This window comes from Orcinus orca, chromosome 7, assembly GCF_937001465.1.
Source record: "Orcinus orca chromosome 7, mOrcOrc1.1, whole genome shotgun sequence".
Lineage (NCBI taxonomy): Eukaryota > Metazoa > Chordata > Mammalia > Artiodactyla > Delphinidae > Orcinus > Orcinus orca.
Genome location: NC_064565.1, coordinates 70,062,032 through 70,076,111, shown reverse-complemented (window position 1 = coordinate 70,076,111; position 14,080 = coordinate 70,062,032). Strand labels below are relative to the sequence as shown.

Sequence of the window (14,080 nt, the reverse complement as noted above, 5' to 3'; positions counted from 1 at the left end):
ACCTGTCCATAATTCTGTCACTGTGCTTCTAACATGCTGCATGGCGAAATTCACTAAACTTTCCTTTGATCTGTCACCATGGTATTTCACTGCAGCCTATATTTTTATTTATAAAAAGAGAAATGTCTTTTACTTTTTCTTTTTAAAACTCATACCAAATACCTTGATTCTCCATTATTCTGAATAAGTAAGCTCTGTCTCAATGGTACAGTGTATTTCTAACTGACATGCTAAGAATCCTGATTGCACACATTCCATGTCAGACATTCGAATAATACTATTTATAATGTTTTTAGTTTCACTTTTATCACAACACTGGGGAGAGGAAGGGAAGTCAGAACTTTACATTCAATGAGAGAAAACACCTGTAAAATGCTTTGTAAATTATAAAGTACAACATGCATACTGGTTAACATTATGTTCTTTAAGATGGAAACTGAAATTGGCAAACATTTAATTTTGAAATAGAACAAAGACAAACTAATGCCATCTAAAAGTATTCACAGTATAATAAAAAATGTTTATTATGACTATAGTTAGATGGCATCTAAAATAAGACTTAAAAATCAAAAGATTCTACAAATTCACAGTGTTTTCTCTAGTATTCCCCTTGTTATAATGTTCTACCAATTAAAAAAAAAATGCCAATTTTATCTCTTACCATTCCAGACCTAAAAATGAAGAGGCTGGGATAACTGTTCACTCCTTTCATTCGGCAAAGCATTCTATCATCGCCACAGTTAACAGCTCCAATTCGAAGCAATCCATCTACTTCTTTAGCAAAGTCTCTCCACTATGAGGGAAAAAAAAAGTTTCTTCTGATAAGATCATTTATCTTTCCCTGAACATTCTTCAAGCTGTACTTTCCTCTTTTTTTAAATTAATTAATTATTTCTTTTTGGCTGCACTGGGTCTTTGTTGCTGCGCGCAGGCTTTCTCTAGCTGCGGAGAGAGGGGGCTACACTTTGTTGTGGTGCGCAGGCTTCTCATCGCAGTGGCTTCTCTTGTTGCGGAGCACGGGCTCTAGGCGCGCGAGCTTCAGTAGTTGTGGTTCCTGTGCTCTAGAGCACAGGCTCAGTAGTTGTGGCATACGGGTTTAGTTGTTCCGTGGGTTTAGTTGTTCCGTGGCATGTGGGATCTTCCCGGGCCAGGGCTTGAACCTGTGTCCCCTGCATTGGCAGGCGGACTCTTAACCACCACACCACCAGGGAAGTCCCCAGGCTGTACTTTCTTAAAGGAGATTATGCTCAGGAAATAAAACCATATACACGTGAAAAAATATTATAGTCATTTCTGTTATAGTTACTACTAATAGAAAAAACACTCAAATTTAAAAAAACACTCAAATAACAGATCAGTTGTGAATAGTAAAACTTTAAATCAGGATGTAAAAAATACGTACTGTGGGAGCTAAATCATGGCAGTGTGAACACCCTGGGGAGTAAAAGTTCACAAACCACAGTTCTCCAGAATTAACAGCAGCATCTGAAAGTACATAAAACCAAAACAACTTAGAACAACCAAAACAACCAATTTACTACAGGTTTGTACCTATTTTAGTTAAAAATTTTCCTTGAGATCAGAATGAAAAAAAGTCATATATTTCTCACACTGCCTTTATCATTTTCTGTATAATTTTTTCTGTAAGAAGAAAACGTACTATTTCAACTGTCAAACTAACAATACCTTTTTTTTTTTTTGACTCTTCCAAGCCCTACTTGAATAAGAAGCAACCTTGAACTGCATGATCAATGTCACCAAGAAGCTGTAAAAAGAAAGGAAGCAACAAAAGAAAGCAAGAGCCAAACCTGATGACAGTCTGTGTGGTTGAGAGAAATGAAGAGAAACAGTGTGAGAGACTGACATTTAAGCTCTTCTACTATCTGCAGCACTGGTTAAGCACACAGTCAATCAATTCTGACAGCTACTCCAGATTCTGAAAGAATGAAGAGACCTACATGACATAGTAAGGACTGTGGGGATTAAATCTAATCTTTGCTCTTAATAAGACATTTTCCTTGGAAAACTGTGTTATTTGAAATATTGGATCAAAGTTTTTAACAATTCAAAACATGAATACATATTTGCTAATAGATCTGAACACTACATAATATCTACCCAACAATACATTATACGTTATAATCTAATCTATAAGAGGACCTGATATAAACAAAATTTATTCATTTAAAAATTTTATCATTGTAAGGATGTGCTCTAACAGTCAAGATAAAAAAGTTAAGAAAATTTGCTTTAAGTTAGAGTCTCCATGTAATTCCATATGAAAATCACTTATCAGTAATTTTTAAAGAAAATATTTTCATAAGTTATAATAAATTATACCAAGACATCAAAACATGCACACTATTCTAAATATGTGTAACTGATTCAGATTAATTAGTAACATGCACAATAATGTTCACCTACATTTCAGTTACAAGACACACAGATCTATGTGAAAAACAGTTAAACCATACATTACAAGCAAAGTGTATACATTAGGATTTTATCAGCTGTTCTTTGGCAAAGGTTAGAAAGTCTGACAAACAGACCACACTATCTAGGTTGTCAAAATAATTGCCATGCTGACTTAGATCAACTGGTATGAATTTAGGTAAAATCTTATATGTTCTCGGCCCCTTTCCTCTGGGACCTCTATGATGCAAATGTTAGTACACATGACGTTGTCCCAGAGGTCTCTTAAACCGTCCTCATTTCTTTCTACTCTTTTTTCATTTTCCTGTTCAGCTTCAGTGATTTCCACTAATCTGTCTTCCAGCTTGCTGATCCATTCCTCTGCATCATCTAATCTACTGTTGATTCCTTCTAGTGTATTTTTTCATTTCAGTTATCGTATTCTTCATCTGTTTGGTTGTTCTTTATATTTTCTAACTCTTTGTTCAAAAACTTCTAACTTCTCACTCTGTTCATTCAATCTTCTCCCAAATTCTTTGAACATCTTAACAATATATTTAAAGTGATGAAAGGGAAAAACCTATAACCAAGAAGACTCTACCCAGCAAGGCTTGCATTAAGATTTGAAGGACAGGGCTTCCCTGGTGGCACAGTGGTTGAGAGTCTGCCTGCCGATGCAGGGGACACAGGTTTGTGCCCCGGTCCGGGAAGATCCCACATGCCGTGGAGCGACTGGGTCTGTGAGCCATGGCCACTGAGCCTGCGCGTCCAGAGCCTGTGCTCCGCAACGGGAGAGGCCACAATAGTGAGAGGCCCGCGTACCGCAAAAAAAAAAAAAAAGATTTGAAAGACAGATCAAAAGTTTTACAGAGAAGCAAAAGCTAAAAGGTCGTCACCATGAAACCAGCTTCACAAGAAATGTTACAGGGACTTACCTAAGTGAAAAAGAAAAGGCCACAACTAGAAAAATGAAAATTATGGAAGAAAAAAAATCTCATTGTTAAAGTCAAATATACAATAAAGGTAGTAAATCAGCCATGTATAAAGCTAGTAGAAAGGTTAAAAGACAAGTAGTAAAATATATACTCAATAAATAAGGAATATAAAAACAAAAAGATATAAAATATGACGTCAAAGTCAGTAAATGTGGTGGAGGAGGGAGTAAAAATGCAGGGCTGTTAAAATTAGTTAATAAGCACACACACAGAGACTGCTACGTACAGTGTGTGGAGTAGTCAACGACTATGTGGTATCTTTGTATGGTGACATATCATATCAGACTTACTGTAGTGATCACTTTGAAATGTACAGAAACACCAAGTCACTATGTTGTGTAACAGGAACTAACACAGTGTTGTATGTCATTACACTTCAGAAACAAAACTCACAGAAAAAGAGATCAGGTTTATGGTTACCTGAGGCGGGGGTCGGAGGGAAGGAGAGTTGGATGAAGGTGGTCAAAAGGTACAAACTTCTAGTTACGAGACAAATAAGTACTAGGAATGGAATGTACTACATCATAAATATAATCAACAATGCTGTATATCATATATAAAGTTGTTAGCAAATCCTGAGAGTTCCATTACAAGAAACCATTTTTTTCCTATTTCTTTAATTTTGTATCTGTATAAGATAACGAATATTTACTAAACTTATTTTGATCACCATTTCACGATGGATGTATGTCAAATCATGCTGTACACCTTAAACTTATACAGTACTGTATGTCAGTTATATCTCAATAAAACTGGAAGGGAAAAAAATAATGGCATTTAATTTGACACAAAACCTTATTTAAAGTGGGAAAAAAAAATGTCTCCCATCTTGGTACTTTGTTTTCATAGACTACTAACTTGTTTGCCCAGTTCCCACTATTATTAAAAATATTTTTAATACTGTATTATCAAAGCTCAATGGGATGTTTTTGCATAACCCAGTAACTCAGAATAGAACAAGTATATTTCAAAATGTGATTTTCAGCTTCTAAACTACACAACTATAGCTAATGTCTGTTAATATTTATGTGATTATAGCTAATAGCTTCTGTTAGCCTAGAAAAATGTAAAAAAAGGCAGAAGTGCTTTGAGTTCCTCTTTAATTTCTTGAGCTTGTCTTCAAAAGGAGAATGTATTGTGTGGGTACCACTCAAAATGACTACTGTTAAGTGCAAGATGTTCTTTGCTTTTGCAGATACTATTTAGAACTTGTTTTAATAACTGCGTAATACTTTTCTGTGACATATAAAAAGATAATATGCATCATGTTTAATGGGAAGGATAAGAACTTCAAAGTGAAGTTTATTAGTCACATTTTTTCTTCTGTACTATAGTTGAACACTTCAGAGTTCCACTCCTGATAAAAGTGAATGAACTATGTAATTTGGATTAACTCTTCCACTACAACTTCAGAACTGGACAAAATACAAAAGACTTCTGTTGAAAGCATCAGAGAGTTACCAATGTAGAGAAGAATTACAGGGCCCAGGAATGGGAGGAGGTAGAAATCAGGGGGGCACTGTTTGCCAGGAGGTAGTTGATAGGCAAGAAACTGAGCAGAGCTTTCAATAGATTCATGAGACTAGAGGGACAAAGATGGAGTTCAGGGCACACGTAGAGAAGGGTCCTGTAAATAAAGATGAACTGGAAGGAGACCAGTCCTGTACAAGTACAAAGCTCAGCTTTTGAATAATTTCAGTCTCTGTTTGGATAAAGCTGATCTGAGATTGTTAGTGACCCTAGTCAGAAGAAAATATAACTTCTCTCTGGAGCAAGAGAACATACAAAACTTAAAAATAACTCCATAATTGTTTATATAATTAGTTACACAAAAGACCAGATTAAGTGACCCAAACCAATAGAAACTACTGGTAATGGAAAGAGACCCACAAGCAAGTATGCTAATGTGATATTTACATAGGCACAAGTTGATACAACTATCTATCCTTATTTATCGTCCTCCCTAGGCTTCTTCAGCTAAAACTTAAGGATCAGCTTGTCTTAGCCTAGTAATACACAGGGTAGTATTAGAGTTCAGACTGAATAGTGGCAACTTTGCACCGAACCTATCAATGTCAGTTAATTATTTCTGAAAAACTGTCTCTAAGGTTTTGTGACTGTTAATTAATTCTTAACTACTATTTGGAGTTCCATATGAATTATTAGCAGTTCTTAACCTTTTCTCTATAAGGACAAATTTGAAAAAGTTTGAACCCATGTGCAATACAACCATCAGGAAAGTCTTTCATTCTGGGTGGATTCATGGATTAGTCAGCTTGCAGGTTTTGTTCAGTTTCTCTAATTCGATCTCTAATTCCAAAGTTTTCTGCCCCACAGGACCACAAAATACTTACTGATTGACTAGCAGATGAGAGACAATAACCACAGAAAAACCAACAGGTTCATATAACTACAGTCCAAAAAGTTATGATTCTGCAAGCTTGTGACATGGGTGTCGGTTCTGTCTACCAACAATACAAATGAATCAAATTATCCTCCATTTCCTCTGTAGAGAAGACACACTCATTTTCCTTAGAGCTTGTTCAAGTGTTCACTACAAGACTTTTAACAAAATAATGTACTGAACAGCTACCTTGTAGGCCTGAACTCGCCAACATGATATACAAAGTAAGAATCCGATGCAATTCTTGCTTAGAAGGAACTGTACAGAAACAAGTGACTGCAACACATTGTTTATGATGATAACATGAGAAATTATATAAATCTATTTTGCATCTAGTATGCTATTTTAGTTTTCTAAATTAAATGAGACTGTAACATAGCAAAATAAAATTGAAATATGATTTGAGGTAAAATATACTGGTTTGAAGTAGAAAAGAATATTTTATTACAAGTGTACAAATTTGAAAATGTAAGAATCTTTTAGGTTTTCTACAATGCAATGCAAAGTGCAGAAGTATATTTTTATATCCATTTTCACACAAATCACAGATCAAATTAAATCTGCTTCCAAAAATAACCACATACTTATTCAAAACCCTGAAATATAAAAGTTCTAAAACCAGAAGTATTTCTGCAAGTTTGCAGGAAGCTCACCTGGCATACAAACCTATCCTGAACTGATATGGGGGCTATGTGTTATTTTTACTTCTTTTATTTAGTATACACACTTATGCATTTCACTGCTATTTTTAAAAAAATAGTATACTGCCCCACATTCTGCTAAGAACTTTTTTATCAGTGCTAATATTTTTATTTTGTTCTCATCCAGCTTTTATCCTCTATGCATATATGTGTATACCTTTTGTATGATTTGTATTATACTGCATACACAATTTTGTATTAGGCTTTTTTTTTTACATAACTACTCTTAAATATAAACACTTTTTAATAATGTGAAAAAATATAGAAAGAAGAATATTGGTTTATTATTTCAAATGTGTCAATTATATACAAACACACACGTACAGAATGTTAAGGATGTTGCTAGCTCTTCTAAGGTTTCATTTCAACTGCCAAATGAGAGGAATAATTATTGTTGCTAATACACAGAATGTCATAAAAGTTCACTGACATAATGGAAAGAAAAGGTGATGATGACAATAAAAGAAACTACGTGAAAACCTCAACTATGGTTATAGAACATTATTTAAAATACAGTATATACCATATTACCTTGCTAAAATTTTAAAAATTTCTAAATTCTAAATACATTTGTCCTTGAGCATTTTAGTTAGGAGACTGGTCTTGAACTAGCTTTGGAAAATCATATACCCACAAACTTACCGAATTCTCTTCTATCCAACGTTATGATTTCAGGATCATCGTCATAAATACCTATTTTGAGAAGTACATAAAATTATAGTTAAAACTTCATCATAAAAATAAATTACCACATGAAAGATGTTACTTATTTTTGTTTCAATCATCAAAAATCATATTGCTATACTAAATCTCCAAGTGGAAGAATATGCAACACACTAAGAGAAAAGCAAAGAGTAATAATACCATTGGTGATACATTTAAAGAGTATCAAAAGAAATCAGTTTCCTGATATGGACTGTCATGGGGTGTGTGTGTCTGTGTGTGGCAGGGGGTGGGGATTCCCGATATTCACACAATGTCATCTCCACAGAAAATTTCTGTTATACGTTTTTTAAAAAAAGTTTTTATTTTGAAATAATTATAGACTTGCAGGAAATTGTAAAAACAGTTCAGAGTCCTACTTATCTTTCATCCAGCTTCCCCTAATGGTGACATACTATGTAATTTTAGTACAATATCCAAACCAGGAAATTGGCACTAGTACATTACTGTTAACTAGATTACAGACCTCATTCACTTTCAGACTGCATGTTTTTTTTTAATGTGTTATTGTTTAAAAATATTTTGTATTACTAAAAGTCTTATATAATTAGAATACTTGAAGAGGTAGAAGCAAACTTAAGTAAATATAAATTTTATTTATAATAATAATTAACACCAATGTGAGAAAGTTTCTCATTACTACATAAATTATCTAAATATTAGTGATGGATATATACCAGGGGTTAGTAAATATTTTAGATTTTGTGGGACATATGGTTTCTGTCACAGCTATTCAACTCTGCCCCTGAAGTGTGAAAAATAATATGTAGATAAATGAACAAAACTGTATAAATAAAACTTTATTTACAAAAGCAGGTGGCAGGCTGGACTTAGTCTGTGAAATATAGATTGCTGACACCTGTTATAGACTATTAAGCTATAGTGATTATACCTGAAAATACTATTTTGAAAAGTCAGTCTTGAGAAACAAATACTCCAGATATAAAGTGCAAATATTTTATTTAGTCTAAGATAAAAGCATACTTCAGTTCTCTGACTGCATTTGAGGCTAATTAAGAGAGACTGTAAACATTATGTGTTACCCTTAAAACAATCAAGAGAGACTACTGGGTACCGGAATGCTCCCTCTTTGCTTGACACCTGTATTTACTTTCCCCCTCCCTCAATCTCTTTAACTTGTTTACTCTCTCTGCTCTTGTCTCATTTCTCATTCCTGTCAATACCTTCAACCATTATTAATCATTACTAATTAAGAAGAATGGCATTTCTACTGAAGTGACCACTATTAAAGGAAACTTCAGTCTTCCTTGGAAAATATGATGCTCTAAAAATACTGAAAGGCTTCAATATTTAACTTCTAATACAAATATTTTTAAGAATTAAATAACAATCCTTATTTTAAAAGTATTTAGCAAGATTATGACCAAAACACCTTCATATTTATACAGATACCTACATACTACTTGACTTTCCTTTTGAATTCCACTCTCATGTTATATTAAAAAGAAGGTCAATGGGGGGCTTCCCTGGTGGCTCAGTGGTTAAAAATCTGCCTGCCCATGCAGGAGACATGGGTTCGAGCCCTGGTCCGGGAAGATCCTACATGCTGCAGAACAACTAAGCCCGTGCGCCACAACTACTGAGCCAGCGGTGTAGAGCCTGCGAGCCACAACTACTGAGCCTGTGTGCCACAACTACTGAAGCCCGCGCGCCTAGAGCCCATGCTCCCAACAAGAGAAGCCACCACAATGAGAAGTTTGCACACCACAACGAAGATTAGCCCCCACTCACCGCAACCAGAGAAAAGCCCACGTGCAGCAACAAAGACCCAACGCAGCCAAAAATAAAATAAATTAAAAAAAAGGTCAAGGGGACACATGTTAACTATGTAATAGTTTATACATTAGCTAAGTGGTGAAACAAAATTTTCTAAATTTACTCGAATAAACAATAATTTCATAAGGAATATCATATCATCTTACCAAAATCATAACGATAATAATTCCAGCTTTCATACTGGCCTCCTTGATTATCTGCAAGTCCCTTTTCTCCATATTTGTCATACTTTTTCCGCAGATCTTCATCTTTGAGTACTTCATATGCTCTGTTTATTTTCAAAAAATCACTATGTGCATCTGGGTTATTCTATTAAAAAATATTAGATATAATATTTGTTTCAGACACACAATCGATTTAACTTAATCCTGAGATTTCTGTGTGAACAGATACCAAGATAAGGAGGAGTAGTACAATATGAAATGGGTGCTCATGCTTTGAAATAAAAAAGTCAAAAAGTATTTCTAAAGAACTCCAATCTTAAAAAATACGAAAGTAGGGGCTTCCCTGGTGGCGCAGCTGTTGAGAGTCCGCCTGCCGATGCAGGGGACACGGGTTTGTGCCCTGGTCCGGGAAGATTCCACATGCCGCGGAGCGGCTGGGCCCATGAGCCATGGCCGCTGAGCCTGCGCTCCGCAGCGGGAGAGGCCACAACAGTGAGAGGCCCTCGTAAAAAAAAAAAAAAAAAAAAAAAAAAACCAAAAAAAACGAAAGTAATAGAAATGAGAATTGATGCTTCAAAAGGTTGATAGAGGTGGTCATCAAATATAAGTCACTACTTCTAAGAGATGCAACAGAAAAAACTGACTAATGAACCCTTGGAAACACTTAATATTGTAAATATTATGTGTTACCCTTAAAACAACCACAAAGAAATTTGTAGGTTATTTTTCTATTTGAGGCAAAACTCAGTACTTTAAGTAAAAAAAAGTTATGTACTCCAATCTATCAGATAATGACATAAGGACTAATATCAGAGTAACAACTCAAAAGTGGATTAATACGTTTCATTTGTTACTGTTTCATAGAATTGTTTTTTGAAGAATGTTTTCATCTAAATAATAGTTCGTTGTAAGTGGTCTACCATCTTTCATGTAGAAACTTAAAAGAATTCTTTTATTCAGAAAGAAAAATTCTTTTATTTCAGAAAGAAAAAATTCTGAAATTTTAAAGAAAAATCTGAAAAAATGAAAACCCTAAACACAATACAATGTCGATCTCAAGAAAAGATTACCAATTAACAAGAGTTTTAGAGAAATACTGATTCTATTGCTCAGCTTTATGTAATCAAAATAAAATAATCCTATTTAAAATTCTATCTAGGGACTTCCCTGGTGGCCTAGTGGTTAGGATTCTAGGCTTTCACTGCAGTGGCCGGGGTTCAATCCCTGGTCAGGGACTGAATCTGTGGTGAGGCCAAAAATAAAACATAAAAAATAAATAAAAATAGTAAAAAAAAAAAAACAAAAAACTGCAGTTACTGAAATTAACAGTAAAAAAAAATTCTATCTAGATATAATTAAATCTTTCTCCTTGATGAGTATCAAATCTCATTAAGAAAAAAATGAATGAGATAAATTATAAAAATACCTTAATGAAAACTAATACAGTTTTGAAGGATTACATCATAGGATACATAATCAAATATTTATGATTGGAATTAACTGGATTTGGCTGCTCCCAAGTTTTAATTTATAATACTTTCTGACTCTGTTCTTAGACTTGCACATGGGAGAAAATAGTTAAAGTTGAAACATACTATTATTAGCTATTACTGCCATTTTTAGCAAGACATACCCTCTAAGTTCTAAGGAAATAATTTTTGTTACTGTTCTAAAATACTTGATTTTAAACTACTTTACTAAGAAATCTACTGCTTTGTGATTAACATCTGTAATATAACTGTTGGAAATTAGTTTTCAAATTAAGAGAGAACTGTATTTTTGGTACTGACATTCCTTTACACTATTCTGAACTTAGAACATTTTGCTTCTTCTGTTTTTAGTACAGAAGTTGAATTATGATTTTTGACGTGATTGTTCTTAAGCATTTTCAGCACTTATTTAAAATAATTTTTTAAATAATTTAAATACATACCAAAACTTACTAAAACACATTAATTAGATATGTTTAAAAAGAAATTTTTACCTACCGGGTTTTTATCAGGATGTAGCTTCAATGCCAATTTCTTGAAAGCCTGTCTTATTTCCCTACTGCTTGCAGTTTTGGATACACCAAGTAAACTGTAAAAATCCTGATCTGTACCCACTAAAATGGCCATATACACTATTAGAAAACAGAGCATGACCCTTTTCAAGTCTCTGAGATAGTCATCTTTATTTAACCAGACTCCCATTGTTTTTCTTGTCCAAGTTCTGACTCAAGTGAACATTAAGATAATGCCACTGGTTCCGGTTGATGTAATATGCAAATCTGAGAACTTCTGTCCACATTACTCCAAAGGTGAAACAGGTATCATGAATTTTTTCCCAAAATGTTAATCTAAAGAGAGAAAATCAGGTAGTTGAAATACATTAATAAAAAACCAAACACATCATTAACGCTATTTACTAAATAACATGGCCAGCAATAAAATCTCCAGTAAATGACAAATCAGGCTCTGTTCTTTGGGGGCCCCCTTCACTGCTTCCGTTATCTAGGTAGCCAGATTCGTGAGATCACTCAAGGTAGCAGATAAAGGTAAAAGGTAGCTAGTGAGGTGGCAGCTACCTAGAACTCTTTACAAACAAACAAGTGCAGCAACTTGCTCTATCAGCACCAGACCACAAGGGGGGAGAATGGGGGGAAAGCTATTTCCTTCCATCTTCTACCCAGCTTAAGCTTGCCTCTTTTTTTTTTTTTTTTTTTTGCGGTACGCGGGCCTCTCACTGTTGTGGCCTCTCCCGTTGCGGAGCACAGGCTCCGGACGCGCAGGCTCAGCGGCCATGGCCCACGGGCCTAGCTGCTCCGCGGCATGCGGGACCCTCCCAGACCGGGGCCCGAACCCGTGTCCCCTGCATCGGCAGGCGGACTCTCAACCACTGCGCCACCAGGGAAGCCCAAGCTTGCCTCTTTTGATGTGCTTCCTTTTTGGTTATTTCTTCACCCCTTTAAGGCTATTCAGTTTTCATTTCAATCAAATTTCACTTGTAGGAAATACCCTTTGGGGGTACTAGAAAGAAGCAACAGATCCTTCTAAAGGGTCTGTATTTTTCATATAAACCGTCCAAGAATAGCAGTGAACTTATATTGCTGTAACAACTTACATAGTCGGACGTTTCTTCCCCTGAATTTTCTCAGAAGGTGCTTACGTTATACCTAAGTAGTTACTATTTTATAAACTAGAAGACTAATAACTGCAAGTTAACAGTAATTTTACTGCAAAGTTTACATTGGGCATTAATAAAAATAGAAAAGAAACAAAAGGAGAAAAGGAATCAGTTATTTAGACATGCTCACCTGTGTAGGGTAAAAATAAAATCAGATCACATGTAAACTTGTATACTTTATCAATAGTTCCAAACATGCTTCGAAAAATCTAACCTTCCTAGCATCCTCAGTTCCTTTCTTCATTTAATCTTAAATGCCTATTTAAATTTTTTTTCCTTACCTGTGAATGGTTTTGGTTCATTTCTAATCCTTTTCACGCCACCAGAAAACCCTTTGTAAAACAGAGTGATGGAGATTAATAAACATCCAGACTAAAAAAAAAACGTTTAGAATAGAGAATATATTCTCAAACACCACTTTTAGACAAGCGATGTTTGTTCCCTGCCTAGCGGTGATTCTCAGACAGCGTGGGCGTGCCTGAGGCTGTGCGCCGAGCTGCGGGGACAGGTGGAAGCTGCAGGTAAATGCAACACTAACTCCTCGCTGCCACCACTCCAGGATGGGTTGCGGGGAGAGGGGAAAGATGGAGACACTGGGTGAAAGAGACTGTCAAGTGTTGCTGGTGTGTGAAATCTCAGGTTGGATTAGGGAGAAAGGAACCTGGATAACTGAGGGCAAAGTGAGAAATTGGAGCAAAAAGTGGGGAATTGCTGGGTGGAGGAATGGCGGTGTGGGTAGAAAGGAAGAAGACTGGAAGCGAAAACACAATAAACCAGCCTCAAGAGCGAAAAGGAGGGGAGATTCCGGTGCACAGGCATTTAGCCCCTCCCTTCCCGGAGGGCCCAGGCCGCCGCCAGCTCCAGCAGAGCCCCGTTCCTCCGCCCATGCCCACCTCGGTGCTGCGAGGTCGTCTCCTGCAGCTACTTCCCCATCCTCAGTCCCTGGCAGCGGACCCCACTAGGCCAAACACAAGCTGTGCGTGCGGTAAGGAAGCACGCACTTCTGGCCGCTAGCCCGCAGAGCCCGAGATGTGGTAGGAGCAGCCAGCCGCACCGGCAGCGACGAGCGGCCGGTTCGGCTCGGCTCCTCGCGCGGCCGTCTCCTAGGCGAGGCGGGGCGGGGCCTGGCGCGGGGCATTGTGGGAAAGGCGTGGAGGACGCTGCTTGGGAGGACTCGTCTCAGGATCTGCGGGCGCAGTGGGGTGGGGAGGGCGGTGTAGGTTTAGGTTGACGTGGCCGTTTGCGCGGAATCCGGCTCCGGCTCCGGCTCCGGCTTCAATCCGGAGCCGAAGAACACGCAATACCCACAAAGCCCGCGCCGCCGTTCCATCGCGGCTGGCTCACGCCGCGGACAGGAAGCCGGACGACAAAGTCCGCCCCCTTCTGCTCCCGTTGCTGTGGTGACGGGACCAATTTCCCCCCCTCCCCCGGAGGGCGGGTTTAGGCGTGCAATTTCCCTGTGACCCTGTTCTTCTTAAAGGGAAAGGCACAGCTGTAGAGGATTTTTCCGGTCGTTGGGTGGGTGGGGCAGAAAGGGGAATTTAACTTAAGTGACATTGATAGCAGTGTCGGTCTAGAGGGCTGAAGAGGCAGTAGGAAATTTGGAAGAAATAAAAATATTTATGAGTGTGTGGGTGACAAACCTTTGAGCATTCTACAGTATTGCCTGACTTCCTAGTCATCCAAGCTGGAAACTGGGGAGTTATCCATACTCCTCTC

At 37.0% G+C, this 14,080-nt stretch overlaps 1 protein-coding gene across 3 annotated transcripts in view; it reads right to left on the bottom strand.

Moving 5' to 3' along the window:
* DNAJC10 (DnaJ heat shock protein family (Hsp40) member C10) overlaps window positions 1–13,481 on the bottom strand; it is a 60,737-nt gene extending 47,256 nt beyond the window's left edge. For 2 of the 3 annotated variants that reach the window (XM_004267401.3, XM_033423694.2), the window contains exons 1-8: window positions 13,255–13,480; window positions 12,643–12,693; window positions 11,185–11,534; window positions 9,179–9,341; window positions 7,155–7,205; window positions 1,403–1,485; window positions 662–793; window positions 3–96 (exon numbers count right to left, since the gene is read on the bottom strand). In XM_004267401.3, coding sequence (XP_004267449.1) covers window positions 3–96; window positions 662–793; window positions 1,403–1,485; window positions 7,155–7,205; window positions 9,179–9,341; window positions 11,185–11,388 — 727 coding nt within the window. In that variant the 5' untranslated portion in view covers window positions 11,389–11,534; window positions 12,643–12,693; window positions 13,255–13,480. Of the gene's footprint in view, window positions 1–2; window positions 97–661; window positions 794–1,402; window positions 1,486–7,154; window positions 7,206–9,178; window positions 9,342–11,184; window positions 11,535–12,642; window positions 12,694–13,254 lie in introns of all 3 variants that reach the window. The other variant, XM_033423695.2, reaches the window with a different exon arrangement.
* Between the last annotated feature and the right edge of the window lie 599 nt (window positions 13,482–14,080).